Source organism: Entelurus aequoreus, linkage group LG06 (assembly GCF_033978785.1).
Source record: "Entelurus aequoreus isolate RoL-2023_Sb linkage group LG06, RoL_Eaeq_v1.1, whole genome shotgun sequence".
NCBI classification, from domain to species: Eukaryota; Metazoa; Chordata; class Actinopteri; order Syngnathiformes; family Syngnathidae; genus Entelurus; species Entelurus aequoreus.
This window is the reverse complement of record NC_084736.1, coordinates 47,713,086-47,737,285: the sequence shown is the minus strand read 5'-3', so window position 1 is coordinate 47,737,285 and position 24,200 is coordinate 47,713,086. Positions and strand designations below refer to the sequence as shown.

The following is a 24,200-nucleotide window of genomic DNA, read 5'->3' as shown; positions in this document are numbered from 1 at the left end:
GTAACCTCCAGAGCCAGGAGGTGTTTTAAAGTACTAAACTACAAATGGCATCATTAAAGCAACAGTAAGGAATAGTTTTTGTTCCCACTCCTTCATAATTGAATGCTATGAAGCCACATGCTTTTGTAAGAGAACAAAGACACACACTAGCTAAATTAAAAAGGTGTCCTGGCTGGTCCACCGCGACTAAGAAAAGGTGAGCAAGCGTCCCCATGATGACGACTTAGACACGCATGTACTTTTTGAAAGGCAAAGTCGATTTCAAGTTCAAATTTGTACACAGTGTGGCTTTAAAACTGGACGTCTTGGGTACCTCTCATCAGCTTGGGTGTCCACGCCGACCAAGATGGAGGAGGAGGAGAGCGTCCCCATGGAGGAGCTCTCAAAGAAGGATTGGCTGGAAGGAACCAAGTCAGGAGGCAGGTACTCCGCAAACATAGCTAAGGACACAAAATTCACAAAGGGTTTGTTATAACTTCCAAAGAGACAAAATACGGATGTGCATCCATCCATCCATTTTCTACCGCTTATTCCCTTCGGTGTCGCGGGGGTGCTGGAGCCTATCTCAGCTACAATCGGGCGGAAGGCGGGGTACACCCTGGACAAGTCGCCACCTCATAGCAGGGCCAACACAGATGGACAGACAATATTCACACTCACATTCACACACTAGGGCCAATTTAGTGTTGCCAATCAACCTATCCCCAGGTGCATGTCTTTGGAGGTGGGAGGAAGCCGGAGTACCCGGAAGGAACCCACGCAGTCACAGGGAGGATATGCAAATTCCACACAGAAAGATCCCGAGCGCAGGATCGAACCCAGGACCTTCGTATTGTGAGGTGCAATAATCATAAATTCAAAAGGTTTTAGGTGTTTTTTCTCTGGCTTTCACTCTTCTAACCAACAAGATACAGTAGCTTGCTCTTCTCTTTTCAATGATCAAACTGTAAAAGGCTGAGTTATGTATTATATTGCAGTTTAGTACGTCAGCAACAAACCTAAAGACTGGACATGAAAATTAGCAATAAAATATTTGAAAAAATATATTATTTTGGAATGTATTTTCTTTATAAATACATGGGGATTAGCTTTTTTTCACAATAACATGCATCAACTAATTCAAGTAAATGGAAGATAGTGGCACTTAAAATTAAACAACATTTGGATTAATTTGCAAAGTTTAGCAACTTTAAACAATGTTTAAACATGTTTTAGATTGAGAATCAAATTATTATGAATAAATATTGAAAATAGCTGATTTGACTAGGTTGTGAGTGCATATGTAGAAAGTAAATGGGATAAGATTGGCCGCCTTTCATCGTGATCACAGACCGAGTAGCAATGCGCACACCTTTTGGGTTGAACCTTAACCCGGATGTGATTAATCTTCACTACTATATGGTAACGCGATAAACTGTTTTACTTTTAATGACATGAGTTAACGTGTTAACGTTGACAGCCTTAAAAAAAAACCAAAAAAAACATTTAAAAAGTGATATTTGAATTTAAAATAATATTCAAATGTGAATATTAAATGATTGCCCAAAATAAATTCTGATTTTTCAGAAATATAATAGGATAAACAGGAAAATTATATAAAATGTGATATATAAATGATAGATGGATAAAATAAAATAAAAATATATATATATTTACTTGTTAAATAATATTCAAATATAAATAAATTATGATTTTCCTAAATAAATTAATCTATGTTTATAAAGTTTTGTCAATTTTGAAATATTATAAGATAAATAAGAAAAAACTATAGAATGGATATAGGAATTTTCTTATCCAAGACACTTCCACAGTAGCTCTAGTTTCAGTACTTATATTATATTCTCATTATTATTTTTCACAATTAACATCCTTATTACTGCTGTTTTATTGGTGACGTTGATAGGTTGAGTCCCAATAGCGTGTCACTGCACGCAACAACCCAACAGCTAGAGACAGATAGTGGTGTTCAAGTTGTGGTTTTGCTTCACACTTTGTTGCCTGCTCATGTGCTACTACAGTAGGTCGTCAGCTTTGCATAGTTGAACTGAATTGAGAGACATCACAGAAGATGAAGAATGTTTTTGCTCTTCAATCGTGCACCAAACAGAACTCAGGAAACAGTTTGTAGGGAAGGGTGGGGGTAGATAACACAAGTGACAAGAAACAGGTTTTAATAAGTACCGTGTCCATCCAAACTGGCCAGACTGCGAGCGCCCCTCCGATGGTCCCCCCTGCCTGTCTCCTCGTCCCTCTCATCCGCCTGCGATGAAAGGATCTCCTGAGAGGGCGACTTCAGAGCGGGGATGGAGGTGCGAGTCCTCTTTGAAGGGGAAAATCGAATCTCTGCCCGGGGAAAAAAACAAAAAGTACACAAGCCATCAGACTGAAGTGCAGACTAATAGCTCTGCTATGTCCTCACATCGCCGCTTCAGCCATGTTCATTCCCACAGGGGGTCCCACATGGTTGCATAACTTGGTTGCTATATTTAATATCGACAGGAAGTTCCAAAACCACGACACGGATGGGAAAATGAGGATCAATTTGTCGTCAGCTTTTAAAACAGCCGTCAGTAGGGCCGAATCTAGGTTGAGTATTTTTATTGATTGTTGTAACTAAATGCTGGGAAACACCTTTGTGTGCGACGGTCCAAAAATATAATTTTAATCCACAAATTGCTGGTACACATTCAGTGAACATGACATTAGGTTTTTATGAACACTGCCAAAGAGGTATTCATTCGACAATATATTGATTATTATGGTTTCTGTTTGTTGATGCTGCTACTACTAAAAGTAAATATATAAGTAAATAATAAAATAATAAATTGGTGTTAGTATATAATTATTACCTCTGCCAGGCGGCTATGCAATTGTTGCTGTTGGTTTGTCAGTTCGTTAGCAAAATAACTCAAAAAGTTATGGGTGATTTTCATGAAACTTTCAGGAAATGTTTGAAATGGGGTAATGAACAAATTACTACTATTTATTATGAATAATTTATACTACGTTACCTTATGTTTACGCTTCTGTGTGTGTGTGGCCCCCGTAGTTTTTTATTTTTAATAAAAATATTTTTAAAAAAGGTTGCATCAACAAAGTATTGAGCAAATGCTGTGAATACATATGTACATGTGATTTTTTTTAGTTTTTGTTTTTTAATAAATTTGCAAAAAAAATTAATAAATAAACGTTTTCACATTGGTATTGTTTGTGGAATTTTGAGGACAAAAATGCATTTATTCCATTTTAAAAAGTTAGCTGTAGCAAAATGTGTAAAAAGTGAAGTGCTGTGAATACTTTCTGGATGTACTGTATCTATATTATTATGGTTTCAGTTTGTTAATGCTACTGATGCTACTACTTAAAGAAAATAAGTAAATATTATTTTTCCCCTCTCATATCGCTAAATTGGTGTTATTTTATCATTATTATCTCCGCCAGGCGGCTATACAATTGTTGCTGTTGGTTTGTCAGTTCGTTAGCAAAATAAATAAAAAAGTTATGGGTGATTTTCATGAAACTTTCAGGAAATGTTTAAAATGGGGTAAAGAACAAGTTACTATTAATTATGAATAATTTATACTACGTTACCTTATGTTTACGTTTCTGTGCGTGTGTGTGTAGCCCCCGTAGTTTTTTTATTTTTAATAAATAAATTAAAAAAAGGTGCATCAACAAAGTATTGAGCAAATGCTGTGAATATGTAGGTACATGTGATTTTTTTTAGTTTTGGATTTTTAATAAATTTGCAAAAATTTTAAAAAACGTTTTCACATTGTCATTGTGAGGTATTGTTTGTGGAATTTTGAGGACAAAAATTTATTTATTCCATTTTAAAAATTGTGTTAAAAGTGAAGCACTGTGATACTTTCTGGATGTACTGTATCTATATTATTATGGTTGCAATTTGTTAATGCTGCTGCTACTACTACTAAAAGTAAATAAGTAAATATTATTTTTCCCCTCTCATATCGCTAAATTGGTGTTATTTTATAATTATTACCTCCGCCAGGCAGCTATGTAATTGTTGCTGTTGGTTTGTCAGTTCGTTAGCAAATTAACTCAAAAAGTTATGGGTGATTTTCATGAAACTTTCAGGAAATGTTTAAAATGGGGTAAGGAACAAGTTACTACTATTAATTATGAATAATTTATACTACGTTACCTTATGTTTACACTTCTGTGTGTGTGTGTGGCCCCCGTAGCTTTTTATTTTTAACAAATTTAAAAAAAAGGTGCATCAACAAAGTATTGAGCAAATGCTGTGAATACATATGTACATGTGTTTTTTATTTTTAATAAATTTGCAAAAAAATAAAAAAAAACTTTCACATTGTCATTGTGGGGTATTGTTTGTGTAATTTTGAGGACAAAAATTAATTTATTCCATTTTAAAAGTTTGGCTGTAACAAAATGGGTAAAAATTGAAGCACTGTGAATACTTTCTGGATGTACTGTATCTATATTATTATGTTTGCAGTGTGTTAATGCTAATTATTTTGCCCCTCTCATATCGCTTAATTGGTGTTAGTATGTATTTATTACCTCTGCCAAGCTGTTATGTTGCTATTGGTTTGTCAGTTTGTTACCAAAATACTGTAACTCAAAAAGCTATGGGCCATTTTTATGAAACTTTTGTAAATGTCCGAAATGGGGTAAGGAACAAGATGTTACATTAATTATAAATCATTTCTACTACATTACTTTATGATTAAGCGTCTACGTGTGTGGCCCCCATAGATTTTTATTTTTAATACATTTGCAAAAGTTTAAAAAAAAATCACATTGTCATTATGGGGTTTTGTGTGTAGAATTTAATACACAATTTAATCTATTATATTTTGGAATAAGGCTGTAACATAAAATGTGGAAAAAGTGATTACTTTTTTGATGCAATGTATCTATGTTATTATGGTTGCAGTTTGTGAATGCTGCTGCTACTACTAAAAGCATAAATACCAATAATAAAAATAATAAATGTATATTATTTTGCCCCCCCCAGATTGCTAAATTGATGTTAGTGAATTTCAATTTACCATCCGATTGTTGCAGTTGGTTTGTCAGTCAGTTAGCAAAATAACTCCATAAGTTATGGACAATTTTCATTCAACTTTCAGGAAATGGGAACAAGATATTACATTTTGGGCCTGAACTGAATAATTTCTACTACATTACTTTACGTTTACGCTTGTGTGTGTGGGTGTGTCGGTGAGACAAAGAGCATGGCCGATGACAAGTGTTCACTCAGTTTCTTCCATTCCGCTATCGAAAGCTCAAAAAGTTATGGGTGGATTTTCATGAAACTTGGGATAAGGAACGAGTCATTAAATTTTGAGGGTGATCCGAATCATCATCTGGATTCTACGTTATTTTATGTTTACGTTACGAGCCTCAACTACAGTGTGTGTATGCTTGTGGCCTCGCCTCCACCTGCAGAGACAAAGACAGTAGATGACTAACAAGAGGATTCTCTCTGTTTCTTTCATTCTACTACAGATGGCTGAAAACATAACAGCCACATTTTGATTAAACTTTCAGGAAATGTCCAAAATGGGATAAGGAACAAGTGATTACATTTTCGGGGCGATCCCAATCGTCTTTTGTGCTATTGGCAGGTGGGCCTGGTGCTCTTAAGAGTGCTTTTCTAGTAAGTACAGTAACTCAAATATTAGAAACTTCTCAGTATGATACATTACTGCAAACTACCACCACAACAACAAACGCAATGGGCACCAGCTTCAGTCAAAAATAATAATAATAATGGATTAGATTTATATAGCGTTTTTCTAAACACTCAAGACTCCACATTCTCACATTGATAGTGGTAAGCTACATTTGTAGCCACGGCTGCCCTGGTGTAGACCGACTGGTGTAGGTGCCAATTTGCACCTACGGTCCCTGTGGCCACCACCAAACATTCATTCAAATCCGGTGTGAGCGGCACTGGGAGAAAGGTGGGTGAAGTGTCTTGTCCAAGGACACAACGGAAGCTGGATTTGAACCAGAAACCCTCCAGTTGCTGGATGGTCACTCTACCATCTAGCACAGGGGCTAAATGGGGCAAGCTACTTTTCAATTGACCAAGTCGAGGGGATCTACCTCATTCATGGTGAAGATTGATGATCGCCAATTTTTAGGTCTATTTTTTTAATGCCTGGCTGGCGATCGACTGACACACCCTCCACAATCGACCGGTAGCTTGCGATCGACGTGATGGGCACCCCTGGTCTAGCATTATTCCCACATTACACTATTATGATGGATCTGTTGTGTTGTGTTAATCAATTCATACCATAAATTGATTAACGTGGACCCCGACTTAAACAAGTTGAAAAACTTATTCGGGTATTACCATTTAGTGTTCAATTACGGAATATTGCAAATCGGAATAATGTACTAATAAAAGTTTCACTCAATCAATCAATCAATCGTCAACACCGATTTGCAAAGCAGTAGAATTTTATCTATTATTTATGCACTGCACTCTTTATAAGCCAATTCAACAAGATGTCCTTCAGTTAGAATAATAATGAATAATGCCAATAATACAAGTCTAAGGCTTTATAATTTATGATGTTGTGGCCAGAGAGTGAAAAAATTCATTTGAAAGCAGAAATGTCAAACCTCCCGATGGGATACATGCCTGACATGTTTAAGAGCAGTTGAGATTTGACAATACAAGGAACTATTCCTCCAGGTCATGTCACAACAGCGTTCTCATCGTAAATAAAGGAGGAAACTAACAGTAAAAAAATTGCAACTTCCTCTTTTTTTTTTTTTTTAAAGTCCATTTGCTTTATTCTATGATGACAAAGGCAAACTTACGCTGAGTCTTCCTGAAGACCCGGGTGCTCATGAACTTGAGAAAGCGGCTGGCGTAGAAGCCGGGTCGGTGCACCGACACAGAGTCCTGCGGACAGAGGATGTCTTTAGGGTTGACTTTATGACTTGGGATAAAGAGACTTCTTTCGTAAAAAGCTGCGTCAGAATTTTTTTGAGGGTATCGACTTACGCCATCATACACCAGAGCTTTCCATGAATGTTCCAACTTCTTTATGAATCTGCAAAGAGCAAAAACAAAACAGCTTTTAAAAAAAGCTTTTTATGTAACAAATGTGCCTTTAGCATCGCTAACGTAGCTATACTTCACTGTTTTCCTCCTTCCATCCTATTTTGTTTATGTAATAATAATACACCATGTTGTATATAGAGAACATCCTTTATTTATTGAATCCAAAATATTGAAACTTCACGATAGTGAATTATCCAACAGCTAAAATTATGCACAAGGCAACCTATAACCTGCTACCCAAAAACGTACAATTATTCTCAAAAAAAGAGAAAAGTGTAGCTTAAACATTTGTATGCACATACAGCACTTAAAACCTTTAGTATATCAGTATGTGGAATTAAATTATGAATGGATTAAGTAAATAAATCAAACAATGTACTAACATGATCTAATGTAAGAAACTGTTCAAACAAAGTGTTTACAAAGTACAAAAAAGAAGAACCATGATTAATATTCTGAACTTATTTATAATATTATTTATCTTACTATAAGAAATACAACTTCACTATTTATTTATTTGTATTATTTTAATGTTATTTATGGAGTATATTGTAAATAGGAAGTGAACAAAAGTGTTAGCCAATGCTATGTAATGAAAAAGGGGTAAGATTAAATAAGCTCTGCTTCTTCCTACTCCTTTCTGAAAATGTTAAAAAGAGAAACTGGAAATGTTGATGTATCATGTTGTAATTGTATGCATGTTAGAAATAAACTCAAACCATAACCATACTTGGAATTATTTTAAGACTTCAAAAAGGGCTGCCATGGTGTGTTTGCAGGTACATTTAATTGATCTCGACCAGCCACTAACATTTCAAGCAACACTTTTCCCAGACATAATTTTTCTCTCTCAAAGAAAAAAAAAATCAATATGGGATTACAGAAAATGGAACAAAAGAGTCGTTTTGTGGCTTATGGCAGTAAACCAAACTTAAAGAGTCTCGTGGAGAAGAATTTATCACCGCAGATTCACGTATGCTTGTTTCTTCCGGGACATTAGCACACCTACTGACAATAATATCAATAATTCATCCAATAAAGATAAAGGTCAATCAATATATGCTAGGCTATCTGAACAAAACATCTAAATCTATAGCAAGCTTTGTGCTATAGGTAAACAAAACAAATTAGTGTAATATCTAATCCTAATCTCTTGAGATATTTAGTTTATATGTTCCTATTTTTATACTTTACTAATATTAATATTGTTATTCCCCAATCTAAAACCTTTTTGAGGGCTTCACTTACCATTTCTTGCAAGAAATGTGTACACATGTCCATCATGACAGGAGGCACAGAAGTCAAAGACCATACACAAGTCGCCGGCCATTTTGGGTGTCAGTAAGGACGAGTACCAATTTCTGTACGGAAGTCCATCCGTAAAATCAAACAATACTATATTTTAACAACTTTGTTGCATGTGACGTCACGTCCGATTGTAGGCAAGCCGGCACCGGTTTAAGCGCTTGACAGGCAAACAGGCGTATTCGTATTAAAGCTCCAATTTTAAACATGTGTATATATATATATATATATATATATATATATATATATATATATATATATATATAATATATATATATATATATATTATATATATATATATATTATATATATATATATATATATATATATATAGGGCTACTACAGCAAATTTTTTTGAGTCTTTTTGTCATCTATTTTGTTCAGTTTGGCCTTGGTATGTCATATATATATATATATATATATATATATATATATATATATATATATATATATATATATATATATATATATATATATATATATATATATATACACATACCAAGGCCAAACTGAACAAAATAGATGACAAAAAGACTCAAAAAAATTTGCTGTAGTAGCCCATTTATCTAAGGCTCACTTTATGCTTAAGTCCATGTGCCATCCCCAGTTTAAGAACAAATGAGGAAGCAATCTCATTGACGAGCAGTACATATAGCACCGCCCGCCCTGTATGTGTGCGCACGTAACAGGTTTAAGTCGACCGCGAGCGTCATCGTTAACTGCAGTTATTTAACAAATTATTACAATTAAATATTCTGCAGGAAAACAATTAAAATCATAACATGTTTATTCTGAAAAGAGTAAACAAATAACTGGGATTTCTCTTCGAACATCATGAATAATAGCTCATTTTATTATTAGCGACCACTATACAGAGGGAAGAAAACGATTCTGGGATGTAAAAGAATGTCCACATTATACAGGTGGCTGCTGAAGACAAGGTTGATAACATTATTTTTATAGAAAGGTGGCTGCAAACACAGGTTTGATTGTATTTGTTCAAGATATTACAAATACAATAAGCACTGTACCTGTATGACTGTAGAATATCTATGATGCCAAGGAAGATGAGCAGCTTCTCTTCTTTGTGTGTTTTGGCCGGGATGCCACCCATTCTGAAGACATGGAGATTAGACAAGAGTTACAGTACTTCTTTCTGCACTATTCAAACACACGAAAGGCAGTGTTTGTAATAGACCTCTACTGTGTCCTGTGCAAGGTGGACCTACTCTTGTATAACTAAAGATTAAGGCTTAATAAGCAGTGAGTAGAATGTGTGTGTGTGTGTGTTCTCCATCTGAGACCACTCACGTGTCGTCTGTGGTGAGGGCTTCAGCAGCCTTGCCGTCCCCCTGGATGGACTCCAAGGCGGTAGAGTAGAGGACCCTCTGAGCCACAGGTCTGGCTCGGTCCCCCGCTGCCTGGCCCTGCTCGGGACCCTCTTTCTGATTCTGGTCCAGGACGTGGACACCCAGCAGCAAGCTGTAGTCCATGATTTTAAAACTCTCCAAAACCTACAAATAGATCAAAGTTTAGTGTACATGCATGATTGTAGAATGCACAGAACAACATGCTATTCCCAAAACAGGCATAATTATGCACACCCTTTAATCCATCACCTCAAAGGCTGGAGGAGGAAGTTTCTGTTCAAACCGGAATTCCAGCAAAATAAACAAGGTGTTTCTCCACAAAGTGTTTCACATTGACCCGTGTGAGGAGCCTTTCACCCAGTTCCCAAAGTCTCTCGACATCTTGTCTCCTGCTGGCTGGCTCAAGGAGCTAAAATAGAGCAAGCATTGAGCCAAACGTGAAGTAGGGGAGAGGCTGAGGTTTGACCCGTAAACTGTGATGACGGTAACCAGGTATAGTTGTCGTCATCACAGTGAGGCTGCTGACCTAGTTTATAGCCAAAGGAAATGTACTGTTATGGTTGATAACAATCAATCTGTTTCCAAGAAGAGAAGGTCATTTGTAGGCCTGTATGAGGAAGTTCGAGAAAAAAAGAAATTGCGGAACAATTTTTTTGTTATCTTGGTCATTCACACTTTCTTTGTCAACACCCTCTGTTTGCTCAATGACTCAAAGAAGTCATAGCACAGAATCTTAAAATGTTGGTCCATTGAGGCCAGTATACAGAATTATAATATTTGTGTGAACACTTGTTGTGTTGCAGGACAACAACAGGAGCGCGAAGATGGCATCTACAACACATTGTTGACGAGCAAGTCACACACTGCATATGCAAACACCAAACCACAAAAAAAAAATAACACCGGTGCTTTTGTTTAAGCTTTGCCTTTTTCCATAACAAGGATTTGCATCCCTTCACTCAAACACCCACAGTCTATTCAAACAGCGGCCATGTTGACCAACAACGCGCGCACACACAAGCCTGCCTACGTAGGGGCATCATGTTGCCCCGGTCTTGACTTTCCCAGGCCCATAATCTGGAATAGCACAAAGAAAACTACTGTGTTTGCTTGTTTTGCAAAGCTAAAAAAAAGAAAGCTGAAAACATAAACTAGGTTAATATGTGTGGGGACAGAATTCTAGGTTCTGGCTATAAATAAAAACACTATGACACAAGTAAATATTTGGCTACAGCATTAAAGCAATGATATGTAGCAACATGACCTCAAAAAAACATGCAGTTGATGTACTTCTGTCATTTCCATAGCAACCAAGTATAACTATAAGAACACCCTGACAGAGTTGAGCACCCAGGCACCTACAGTGGGTCTTTTAAGGCACAGGTGTCAAACTCAAGGCCCGGGGGCCAGATGTGACCCGCCACTTCATTTAATTTGGCCCTTGAAAGCCTGGAAATAATATGTATCAATAAAGTACTGTAACTTTTCTTACTAAATGTATTCTTTCTATAATGTACTCCATGTAATGGCAAATTATGTTAACTTAAAAATTGTCTAATTATGCAAAAATATATTATCAAACATTCAAACCATTTTTTGTATAGAAATAAATACTAATAATGATTTCAAAGCAAATTATGCATCAAATTGTGCAATGTAAAAGTAGCAATAGATTTCATGGTAAAATTGTGAAATTTACTCTGGTTCTTACAGCATTTTTCTCTAAATGAAAAAAACTTTTTTTTACTGTAATAATCTGTGGTGCCGTTTTGGCATTTACAGTAATACACCGAAAAATCTACAGTTGATGGTTTGCGGTAAAAGCAACAACAACTAGCAGCTCAGGTGCCAAAATTTTACTGTAAAATGTTTTTATTTTTTATTTACAGAAAAAAAAAAAAAAGTAAATTTTACAGTAAAATTCTGGCAACTGAGCTGCCTTTTTATACCATAACAGCAGTACAGTTTTTCCATTTACAGTAATATACACTACATTTTGAAATGAAATTACTGCAACTTACCACATTTAAAAAAAAAAAAAATCTACTAATAAAATGCCTAAACAAATTGTGTAATAACAGTTATTCACTGTTAGAAACGGCCCTCTGAGGCCAAACATAACTGCGATGTGGCCCTCAGTGAAAACGACTCTGACACCTCTGTCTTAAGGCATCGGGTAGTGAAGTTTACTTAAATGGGTCTAATTATGATTTTTTCTACATTTAAAACCCTTCCTTATGGTCTATATAACATGTAATGATGGTTCTTGGTGAACATTTTGCATAGATTTTATTTTACAAACCATCTTCAAGCCGCTTTCTGACCGTCTCTTCAGAATGCGCTGTTTTGTAAGCGGTCTTATTTACGTGTCGAAATCCTCCTCCAGGACAAGTCGCCTTTAACTGCGTCTTAACGCTTCCATATCGAGTCTACTGACAGATATAAGTTAGAACAATACGCTAGTTTTTATTAAAAATGACAGCAGTGGAGGATTTTAGGATGTATGCGCATGTACGAGCAAGTCTGCCCAACAAGAGAATCAAGAAAAATAAGGAACTTATTCACTACAACTTAAGACTACAACTGAAAAAAAAATGGCAGACCTGCGCAAAGCACTTGGGGTAAACTTTTACCATACAGGTATATGGAGATATCCGCTGACGTAATTACGGCTAAATAAGTCATAAATACGTCTTGAATTCCAAATGGCTTGTTTGGAAGAAGGCAAAATTGTTTCAAAAACATATCTGCCATGCCTCCTTATTTTGATTTCAAATTTTCAGTATATATGGGGACCCCAAAATACACAAAAATGGGTACAAACCGGTATGAAAAGAGCATTATAAAGCTCCTTTAAAAGTTTTATCACACAACTTAGCAAACTGTTATCCATCACACACAACCCCCTAAATCTCACGATCATCCGGGTCACGGCATCAATAAACTGTGGTCACCCCTTGTGGTCCAGCCCTGCAAAAGCCTGGGCTCAAATCCAAGACCCCCCTAACTATGAGTCGAGCAATCGGGTATAGTGATGTTTACCTCTAATGTTCTTGCGCACAGCTAAGCTAGGTAGCATCCGCTTACTATCACTTTCTTTGAGTAGTCTTTAAAATTAGTGGACCAAACAGGAACCCTGACATGTTATATCAGCACTTGAATAATGCTAATGTTCTGATGAAGCAGACAAAAAGTATTGCTGATAGCAATATTAATGGTTCTATGAAAAATAGCTTTCAGAAGATAATTTGAACATAGCTGGTCATTATTCATCCTTTTATTAGGCCAAATGATTTTATACTTCTTGAACGTGGAAGAAGAAAGGCTGATCCAAACAATGAGTGGATATGAATAAATTGCTGACATTCTTCAAGTCTCATGTAACTGTCTGAAATTCCAAACGGCTCGTTTGGAAGGTGGCAAGATTGTTTTATAAATATCTCCGCCATGCCTCCATGATTTGATTTTAGCCTTCCGGGACTTATGGGGATTCCAAATACAGAAAAACAGTTACCAACATGTATGAAAAGTTGTTTTTTCATAATGGAGCCCCTTAAAGAAATTTTGCACGTAACTTAGCTAACTAGCATCCATACCTCACGATCATCCGGGTCACTGCACCAACAAACTGCGGTCATTAAGCTTTTTTTTCATATTAGGCCAAATGATTCCATACTTCTTGAAATGTTTTATTTCTAGAAGAAGAAAGGCTGATCCAAACAATAAGGAGTGGATATGAGTACATTTCTGACATTCTTAAAGTCTCATGTAACTAAGTCACTAAAGTCTCAAATTCGAAACGGCTCGTTTGGAAGAAGGCACGATTGTTTAATAAATATCTCCACCATGCCTCCATGGTCTGATTTTAGATTTCCGGGACTTATGGGGATCCCACATACACAAAAACAGGTACCAACATGTATGAGAAGTTGGTTTTGCATAATTGAGCCCCTTTAATAATGTTATCACACAACTTAGCTAACTGGCATCCATACCTCACAATCATCCGGGTCACGGCACCAACGAACTGCTGTCATTATCCATCCTTTTATTAGGCCAAATGATTCCATAATTCTTGAAAGGTTTTAATACTGGAAAAAGAAAGGCTGATCCAAACAATAAGGAGCGGTTATGAATTCATTGCTGACATTCTTAAAGTCTCATGTAACAGAGTCACTAAAGTCTCAAATTCAAAACGGCTCGTTTGGAAGAAGGCAAGATTGTTTAATAAATATCACCGCCATGCATCTATGGTTTGATTTTAGCATTCCGGGACTTATGGGGATCCCAAATACACAAAAACAGGTACCAACATGTAAGAAAAGTAGTTTTTGCATAATAGAGAGAAAAAACTTTTTCCACACAACTTAGCTAACTAGCATTCATCACACACATCTCCCAGACTCTCATGATCATCCGGGTCACGGCACCAACGAACTGAGGTCATGATGCACCTTTTCATTGGGCCAAATGATTTCATAATTTTTTTTAAGTGTTTAATACTAGAAGAATGAAGGCTAATCCAAATAGTAAGGAGTGGATTTGAATACATGTATGACATTCTTAAAGTCTCACTGGGTCTGGAGCCAACGTGGCCTATCTGAAGCCACGGATATGAGAATGTGCTGACACCATGCACAGATACAATCCCTGGAACATGTCTGCAAAATATAGATATTCATTATTCATCAGATTTGGGACTCCGTGTTGAAACGTGCCTCTAGTTCAGTGGAAGCACACACAATTTGATATGCTCGACAAGGCAAAACGCGATTGTGTTTTCTCAAATGATAAATGAAAGTGAAATTTCTTTTGTGGGGCAGATATAGTTTGACCCCATTAAAAAGTTTATGCGGGATACAAGTACTGCAAACAATAATGGTTTATAATTACATAAATAGTATAGTAAAAGGATGAATAGGATTGTAGCCACAGGAGTAACCACATTTAAAGGGAATGTTAATTACAATTACTGTTCACTTTAAGTAGATCAATCTACTTGCATTGAAGCATAATTTGTCCTTAAACTCAATGACTGTACAATTAAATTCTATATGAATTATTCATGCATTGTTTTGGCAATAGGAAACTATCAAGGGGCTGCACAGTAATGTAGAAGAGACTTAAAAGGAGGAAAGAAGCATGGTTATCCGTACATATGGTAGAAATATCAGCTCATTTGTGAACAATTGGCTCACATACAATATTTCCCGACATACAATTCCATGGACAACAGAGGTTCTCCTCTCCTGGTTTCTTGCACTCCCCTCGCCCCCTCGTTGCTAGGCGGCCGCTGACCTCCCCACTCTGTTTTGGTCGGCAGCCTCTCCTGGGCTGACGGGGTGAGCTGCTTACTCATGGAAATGGACACACACATTCTGCTTAGAGGGCATTTTGATTCCCGCTCAGGAGGTGAGAACAGGAAGCGGTGAAAACAACAAAACCGTGGCCAGCCTGTGAGAGCTGCTGGCCTCGTATGTATACTGTACTGTAATAAATACAGTACATGTATAGCTAATAAGACAGTATATGCTCATCAACATACCTTGTGGGATATCGACACATGCATAATTGTGTGAATGCCCAAGCATATAAGATTCTACACCAAAAGAACTGGTATTATTCCGCCCCAGTTTTCAACCGATCGGAACCGTTCAAAAGTCAAAACTTTCGGCTCGACCAGGAATCGTGAGCGCCCCACAAAATTTTTTTTAAATATCCCAGATTACCCAGAATTCCCAGTTTTCTGGGTCATTTTTACCATTAAAAATGAATGGGCCATTTTTTGAACTTGCACAATTCCCACATTTCTCAACCGATTCGAACCGTTCCACCATCTACTCATCTCACCTAGGACAATCAAACTACCAAGTTCCCAAAAATTCCAGGAATTCCCGCTTTTCCAAAACCCTATTTTCACCTCATGCTGGAAAGTTTTCTCAGGCCGCATTTTTCAACCATTTTTGACCATGCCACCTTCAAAACATTCTTCTTAGTTGGGACATCATCACTATTTTTATTTTCGTACAAATTTCTGGTTTTCCCGAAATTCCAGGAATTCCGGAATACCCATTCTCAATTCAAACTGTTAAGTCAAACATTTTTTACCGATTCCAAAAATTCCATCACCAACCCAATTGTCCTGGAAATTCACAATTTTCCCAAAATTTTCACATTTTCCAAAAATTCCCATTCAAATGAATATTTGACTATAATATTTACAGTCTACAATGCCATAAATTCTCAAAATTTGACACATTTTTTAAACCTGATTCCGACCTTTAAACCATCCACACACACACACACACTACTCTTTCAATATATCGAACGCAATACATGTTTTCCCTTTCCACAAATCCGGGAATTACCAGGAATTCTCCCCCATTGAAAATGAAAGGGCAAAATACAAACCACTCCATATCCCACAAAATCATCCGATTCGACCCGTTCCAACATACACACACACCACTCGCCCTGGATATTCAAACATTTCAGTTTCGCTCACGCGGTTCAGCGGTTTGCGCACATGGGCATTCACACGTCATTCCTACCGTCCATCCATCTTCTACTAATCACAAATTTTAGTCTGTAATACAAATTCTGCTTTGACAAATATGATTGGTCTTAGACAACTAAAATGTACTGCAACTCATTCTGCATCCTCCAATAGTTTGATACTATACATGCACCATGAAATGGAAAGTTTTTGTCTTTTGGATTTGACACATTACATCATGTTTTCCCATTCCATTACTAAAAATACACTAGAAATGCAAAGTCAGACATCTACAAAGTTTTCCATTGTTAAAGATATTACAGTCTCTACTAAGTTGTCACTCTTAATAGGACAAGCGGTAGAAAATTGATGCATGGTAGTTGAATCTAGAAAAAAATTTGTTTATAACATCATTATAATGAAGGAAAATAGATAGCATTTGTACTATCTGAACATGATCCAAGACTTCACAATGCAGGGTAGGATATCCAATTCAGATTTTTTTGTCAAATCCAACCTTTTTATGTAACCTGTTACACATTACAAAAAAGTGTGATGTCTAATGTGAATGCAAACCGACCCGCATGCAGACATGATGTCATGATGTCACATGTGCTGCAGTGTCGGAAGTAAACATGGCTCCACTTCTAGTAGGTCTCAGTCCTGCCGCATTTGTGGCGATTTCAAGGATTTTGTGCAATAAAGTGAACACATTCTGAACCAAATTTTTGCTCGTAGAAGATAAAGAAGGAGGAGAGCAAGAGTTTTTGGCTCTTGCATGTCTGCTCCCAAAACTGTGTGGGTGAGTAGTTGGAGGTCCTAAAACATATTTTTGCCTGTGTTCTGCGAATTTGTCAACTATTTATATTGAAACTGTCTATTTTTGAGAAGAATAATGATGCTTATCGCTTTTTGATGACCTATTGGTCGGATGAACGCGACCTGATCGTTCAGACTGCAGCTGCATCGGATACATACAGTGTATCTGATTTGAATCGACATACAAAAGAGGCCTGGGTCCGATTTAAAAAATTTGGAGATGTACTGTTCACATTGACATTAAAAAAATCTGATACAGGTCACATATGGGCACAAAAAAAATCACAATTGATCCGCATTATGAACAGGGCCCAAATGTCAAAAGTTAATTTAACATAGTGTTTGTTTATCTGTAAAACTTGCAGTTTATTCATTTCTGTCCAAGAAACAGGTCATAGTTTTAGTACCACACATTCATCAAATTGGTCAACTCTTAAATGTATTTATTTGTCAAATGGTGAAAGTACAACTACAATCTACGGTTCAGGCGTCCCTCGACACATTGAGATTCAAATATTGCAGCTTCACTATATTTCAGATTTTTTTAAAGAATATTCTACAAATTATTGCCCTAAGTTAAGTGAAGTGTAATTATGTATTATTTTCTATTATGTTGTGGCGATTGATAAAGATGTATTCACCAAGCGGTACTTCCGTTTCCGGGTTTAGGGTAAACAACAACAACACAGCGGTATCTTCAACAAGACAATGAAGTTGAACAACTTTTGGCAGAACAACTTTTTGATGCACTTTATCTTCAACTGCTGCCTCATCAATAACATCTCCACATTGATGAGCCTTTTGCCTGAGCATTGTCAGAATACAAAAACGCGAGACAACCCAGGACTCCATGGCACTCGGCGCGCCACTTAGTGCAATGTAGAATGACATAGCGGGACACGCAATGCTAACAAAAGAGAATGCTAACAACAAGGCTAATGGTCGTAGCTGCAACTGTCAAGTTGGCCAACGTTTGGCACTCACGCCAGTGATTTCAGCAAATGAAAGCCCAGTTTTAAACCTAGAGGACTTACCAAGGATGTGACAAAGTACAAGATATCCCATCCCAAAAAATTTTACATCGGCGTGGCGAAGTTGGTAGAGTGGCCGTGCCAGCAATCGGAGGGTTGCTGGTTACTGGGGTTCAATCCCCACCTTCTACCATCCTAGTCACGTCCGTTGTGTCCTTGGGCAAGACACTTCACCCTTGCTCCTGATGGCTGCTGGTTAGCGCCTTGCATGGCAGCTCCCGCCATCAGTGTGTGAATGTGTGTGTGAATGGGTGAATGTGGAAATACTGTCAAAGCGCTTTGAGTACCTTGAAGGTAGAAAAGCGCTATACAAGTATAACCCATTTATCATTTATAATTGCTAGATAATTGCTTTTAAAATGATTTCATTTTTTTGGGACACCCTGTATTTTCATGTAGTGGCCATGTTATAATGGCCGGGTGACAGCCATAGCAATGACACTTGGGAGGATCCTCTGAGCTACTAGTGAGTACTGTAATCTACAGTGGAACGCACTACAGGCTACTATTATGGGTGAAACAATGTAAGGCGACTTTGTTGATAAGATTTAGACAGTTGTAGCTGAGATAGGCTCCAGCGCCCCCCGCGACCCCAAAAGGGATAAGCGGTAGAAAATGGATGGAGTTTTTTAATGCTCTATGAAAATATACAATGTATTAAAGCCCCCCCTTAAGAACTTTCAGTTTTGGTTGATTTTAGCGGCACCAGTGAACCAATGCGGTAGTGTTTTGCCTGAAGGAAGACCACATTTTCCACGAGGACCAGCGCAGGGTGTCTTAACTACGGTCGCATACATACAAACTGACACGATAATACCACAACGATTCAGTATTACTTATCTTTCCACAGCCGTAACCTACATATTTTACTCAAACTTTATATTTGCAGTTTGCAGTCATCGCATTGTTTTTTCTTATATGCAGTACTTTTGAGTTTGTTGGTTATGTCAGTGTGGAACTGCAAACTATCAAGCTGGTGGCTATTTTGTGCTATCACGTAAATTTCTGATAGCCAGCATTAGCATTTTGATGTGAGCATCGGAAATCACTTACTAGTTTAGCAGGAACAGAGCCAAAGCAGCATACAAGTTGTTGAATACAAACAACTTATGGGAAAATATGCACTCTTTCTGCAACCTTCAAACACGGACGAAGAGAAAACACAGACGCTATTTCTAGCAACGTACTTATTACCACATGAAATAAATGCAGTTTACACTACAGCAGGGGTGGGCAATTAATTTTTACCGGGGGCCGCATGAGCTACCCGAGCACTGCTGGAGGGCCACATCGACAATATTTCAATAAAATGTTGCTCAATATTATTTTTGATATATACCGTAAGATAAAGAATAATAATAATAATAATAATAATAATTAATAATAATAGTAATACTTCAACATAGGGTGTGTAACAGCATTCCATGACTAATATAAATTAACATTAATAATAAATGACAGTAAAATAAGCACACGTATGACTGAGGAGTCATAGTGTAACTTTGTGTGGTGTTTGAGTTGTCCGACTTTTTGTGTGGCCATAAACGCACCAGTGGTTTAGTGCTACGCGTGTTGGTGACAGATGACAAGTTGGTTTTGGCCTGGTTTGTACGGCAGAAAATGACTAGTTTTTCGAGATAGAAGTGTTTTACTCATGTTTTTGGTGTGGTTATGTCCGAATATAAACAGTTTTGCCCAATAAAGTGATCGATATAATTCCTGTCCTCGAAGCATCTCGATAGACGTTACAATAATTGAACGGTGTTCAATTGAACGGTGTTGACGAACACCGTTAGGGCCGCTTGTTGTCACTGTCACTCAAAGTTGCATTGCAAAATTACATAGAATAAATATGTTTATTTTGTTTAGAATTCAGATGGGATTTGATTTGGTGCGCGGCATATATTTGCTGCGCGCAGCGGACGCTTGAGCAGTGCACATTTGCGCAGGTGCGCACCTTACAGGGAACGTTGCTTTGCAGTTCATGTCTTGTTGAAAACATGCCATTCTTTATCAACTTTTCTCTTTTTAGCGTCTCGGGTGTAAACCGTGCATCACTTGTCGTTGCATGTGCACCTTCACTCGCAGGTTACACACGCCCATAAATAATACTTTTCAAAATAAAAGCAGCACAGTTGTATTGCGCGCACGACATAGATGTTTTTTCAACTTTATTTTGTAATTTGTGATTGCAGCTGTTCACATTCACTCACAATCACGCACACGCATACGTCCACACGGAAGTAATACAAATAACGATTTTCAAAACAAAAGCAGCACCGTTGTATTGCACACTCGACATATATACTTTTTTAAATTTATTTTGTAATTTATAATTGGCCTCACGCGGGCCGGACAGGGACGCACAAAGGGCCGGATGCGGCCCGCGGGCCGCAGAATGCCCAGGTCTGCACTACAGTGACATTACCATACAAAAATACATTGTTTATTTACTGCAACAAAAGCTAATCAGAAGTGCTAATAACAAATATTATAGAAGCGAATATTATTTTTCACATCCATAGCAGCCAATCCAATCCAATCCAATCCACTTTATTTATATAGCACATTTACACAACAAGAATGTTTCCAAAGTGCTGCACAGCCATGTTAAAAACAATATTAAAAACAATATTAAAAACGATATTAAAAACATCTTTAAAACACACTCGGCGGTAGTGAGAATACTCCGAGTATCTGAGTTGGAAATCCGACCACGAAGGGAATTCCAGTTGAAATTCTGACTAGGAACCCGGAATATCTGACTTCCCAGTACAAATAAGACGCTTGCACGTAGACGTTTGCATCGACTTCCGTCTTATTAGTGAATAGGGGAAGGGGGAGTGACGTATGCCGTAAAGCAAGTCAGCACATTAGTAGTTTTCTGTGTGGCAGGTTTCCTGCCACCCTCCCTCAAGGTTGCTAAGTGCCACTAAAAGCGATACAGACCCACTCAGGCCATGACAGAGGTGTCATTCAACTATTTGTAAGTCGATGCATCATCTCAAAAGTTACGAAAATATTTTATGAAGGTTGAAAAGTTACTTAGTGCTGCTATAAGAATATTCCTACTTGCAGAAATTGGTCTACCACAGTCATCCCTGGGACCAATTAGTTACGATAAATGAGGTACGACTACAACAGTGTTTACATTGACTTGTGTATTGTATAAAAGATGTCCAGGTGGGATATATTTTGGTCATTGGCGACCATTAATTATTAGCTTTGTTTTTCAAAGGCAATATTTTTTTATACAGCTTAATATTTTTTTATACAACTCTTGACTTGAATGAATTGATCAGATTGTGTACAAAATGTGCATGACACAGATGATGGATCTGGGTGGCTACCAGCCGTGTATGTGTGTGCGTGCGTGGAAGGCTGGTAGCATGTTAGGTTAAGCTTTAAGAAAACACTGACTCAGCAGTATGGGAGGATGTCATCCTGGCTTGAAAACATTCCAAAAAAAATAAAGAATGTGGACAAAGTCAGCATGACAGTTAATGATCCATGGGAAAGTCATAAGCTTAAGGAGTCGTCTTACAACAGTCGTATACATATTGACCAACACACAGGACCTTGGTTGACTCCCAAGGTTGTTTGACTTAATAGGTGGGAAGGAAACCGTGGCTTCACACCTGTTTGCACACAAATCCTAGGGAACAACAACAATGAGGGGATTGTCTGTTACCTGACATGTAAACCAAATTTACATAGCACTGTACCTTAGTGCAAACTCTACTTAGTTTTGTCACTAATATCTAGTGAAAATGTGAAAATCTATGTCATGCAATGGAGTAAAATGCATTCATTAGAATATAAACGAGGAACAACAGGTTAGAAATTGTCATCGTAATAACAACGTGAATCATACCCTGCCCTAATTGTGTGTTAAAGTGCATTTTCATTTGGTGTCGTTTTGGCAGTTGTGTAGTGTGTATTCCTGACATCCAATTAATAATGAATAATAATTGGATGTGTAATTCCTGGTTGTGATGCTGTTGCAAGTTAGTGCTTAAAAATGTTTGCTATCCTTCCCAGACTACACGCGGATATTAAAAAGGAACCATGCTGTTTCAGACAATTAAGCAGCCCCTAAAATCAGTTAAAGGCTGAATCACCGTCACGCATGTCAAATTAAACTACCTATTAAACTTTAACCAACACCCACACACATATTGTATCGTAGCTTCACCTGGCCTACGCACAAAGGAATGCACGGCTATGAACTGACCCCCGTGTCTCTCACGCTACCACGTCTGCCAAGATGTAATTGGTGAAACAAAGCAAATAACTCAGGGCAAAACTGTGTTCTGAGACTGAACCCACAATGACTTCCCAATCACATAAGCCTAAATAAAAACAAACCTAAAACTAAAATGGTAGCTCAGTGGAACACCATTAAGGCAAAACAATCCTAATCATTGACTGTTTTGAGGGAGAAAACAGAACAAAACCTAGATATAGTAGTAATGCATGTTGCCAACTGCCCAAAAAGAAAACTTTTTTCACCACAGCTCCACCTGCTGGTTATGATGGATCAGTGTCCCAATGCAAGCGGACTGATGAATATGGAAAGCGAAAGTGACATTATATTTTCTTGATCTGGACTTTTATCAATAAAATGTTTCCTCGGCACAGGCGTCAGTTCATTTTCATAGTGCTTGCATAATATTGCTAATCTCAATCTCACCTCACCATTTTAAACTAGCTGGAGGTAATACCTATTTTGAATAATAGATTTGTAATACAATCATTAAGACATGAATAAAATATTAAGAACAAGTTATGAAAAGCTAAAAAAGAAACAACTAGTTCAAGCTTGTTCTTTTTACATACATAGCATTGACTTTTGTACAATTGCTTTTAAAGCGGAACTGCACTTTTTTGTCCTTAAGTAAAACAAGTACACATATGTTTTTCTTTTTTAATGCAGTCTAACTCAAACGCAAGAAAGTCAGCTAACAATGGAGCCAATTAGAGTCTCTCTAGTCCGCCTCTTAATCTCTCAAAAAACCTCCATCAAAGTTTTAGATACACACTCTCAGTATGCAGTAAGAGGCACGTTCATTTAACATGTAATATTTCCGTATTTTTGCTAATTTTAAGCATACGGCGGTGCATTAATTTCAGAGATGCACCACAACATTTTCTTTTTCCTGTCAACACTGACAAATCCACATGCAGACTTTATGAGACAACAAACATAATAAATCAAACACTTACTGCTCAAAGTCTGCTCTCCCTGACCAATGTAAAGCTCATATATTCCTGTTCAGATGAAGAATTAATCAGTCCTCAAAAGGCAAAAAAGAAATAAAATTGGGGGTGCAAAACAATTGTCTTTCCGTGTCTTTCTTGCCATCTCAAGGCCTGAGTTGGCTGTCAAAGTTTACCAACTTCTTGGTTTATGGCCACAACCTTATACTATCCAGATGAGAGGCATGATTTATAATTTAGAATTAACTTTCACAAGCGAACAGGCAACCCAGCAGCTCACCGGCTGATGTCAATATACCAGCATAGACTAGTTACATCTCTGCACTTATAGTAACAAAATCACTGATAATTGGTTAATATTCAGGTCACAAAATGTGAATGGAGTATATTGTTGGCGCTTTTTGTACATTTTTTACTGGGTTTCATGCAATAGAGGAGTTCCCATTGATTATATTGTTAGCTGACTTAAGTCCATTTACGCATTAGAATGCATAAAAAAAAAGACATGCATCTTGTCTCTCATAAGGATTGTGAATGATAGGCAAAATTTTAAAAAAGTGCAGTTTCCCCTTTAAAGTTTGAATACAGATTTTTTTATTTTATTCTATATAGTGCAAAAGCAAACTAATAATTCAGGTGTCGCTGCTTAAGAGAGTTCTAAATTTGGCTAATCAAATTGTCCGCTGCTTTATAGAAAGGGATAATCGGGTGTTGATGTCACAAAAGACAAAGTATGTATTATGCGCCCTGTGAATACCAAGCCCCTTTCCGGAAATATCCTTTCGGGCTGTTATTTTCTCAAATGTATTTACATATTGCGTTCAATTAAGTTAACTTTTTTTTAAAGAGGATATCAAACTTTAAATTGTATTTACACCATGTTTTCC

The 24,200-nt window shown here is 37.2% G+C and overlaps 1 protein-coding gene across 6 annotated transcripts in view; it reads right to left on the bottom strand.

Moving 5' to 3' along the window:
- The window catches only part of pip5k1bb (phosphatidylinositol-4-phosphate 5-kinase, type I, beta b), a 93,264-nt gene that overhangs the window by 15,726 nt on the left and 53,338 nt on the right, over positions 1–24,200 (bottom strand). For all 6 annotated transcript variants that reach the window (XR_009826561.1, XM_062050889.1, XM_062050887.1 and 3 more), the window contains exons 8-13: positions 9,689–9,891; positions 9,409–9,492; positions 7,013–7,061; positions 6,826–6,910; positions 2,182–2,343; positions 314–440 (exon numbers count right to left, since the gene is read on the bottom strand). Coding sequence is in view for 5 of the 6 variants with exons in the window: in XM_062050889.1 (XP_061906873.1) it covers positions 314–440; positions 2,182–2,343; positions 6,826–6,910; positions 7,013–7,061; positions 9,409–9,492; positions 9,689–9,891 (710 nt within the window). In the remaining variant the exon portion in view is untranslated. The remainder of the gene's footprint in view (positions 1–313; positions 441–2,181; positions 2,344–6,825; positions 6,911–7,012; positions 7,062–9,408; positions 9,493–9,688; positions 9,892–24,200) is intronic.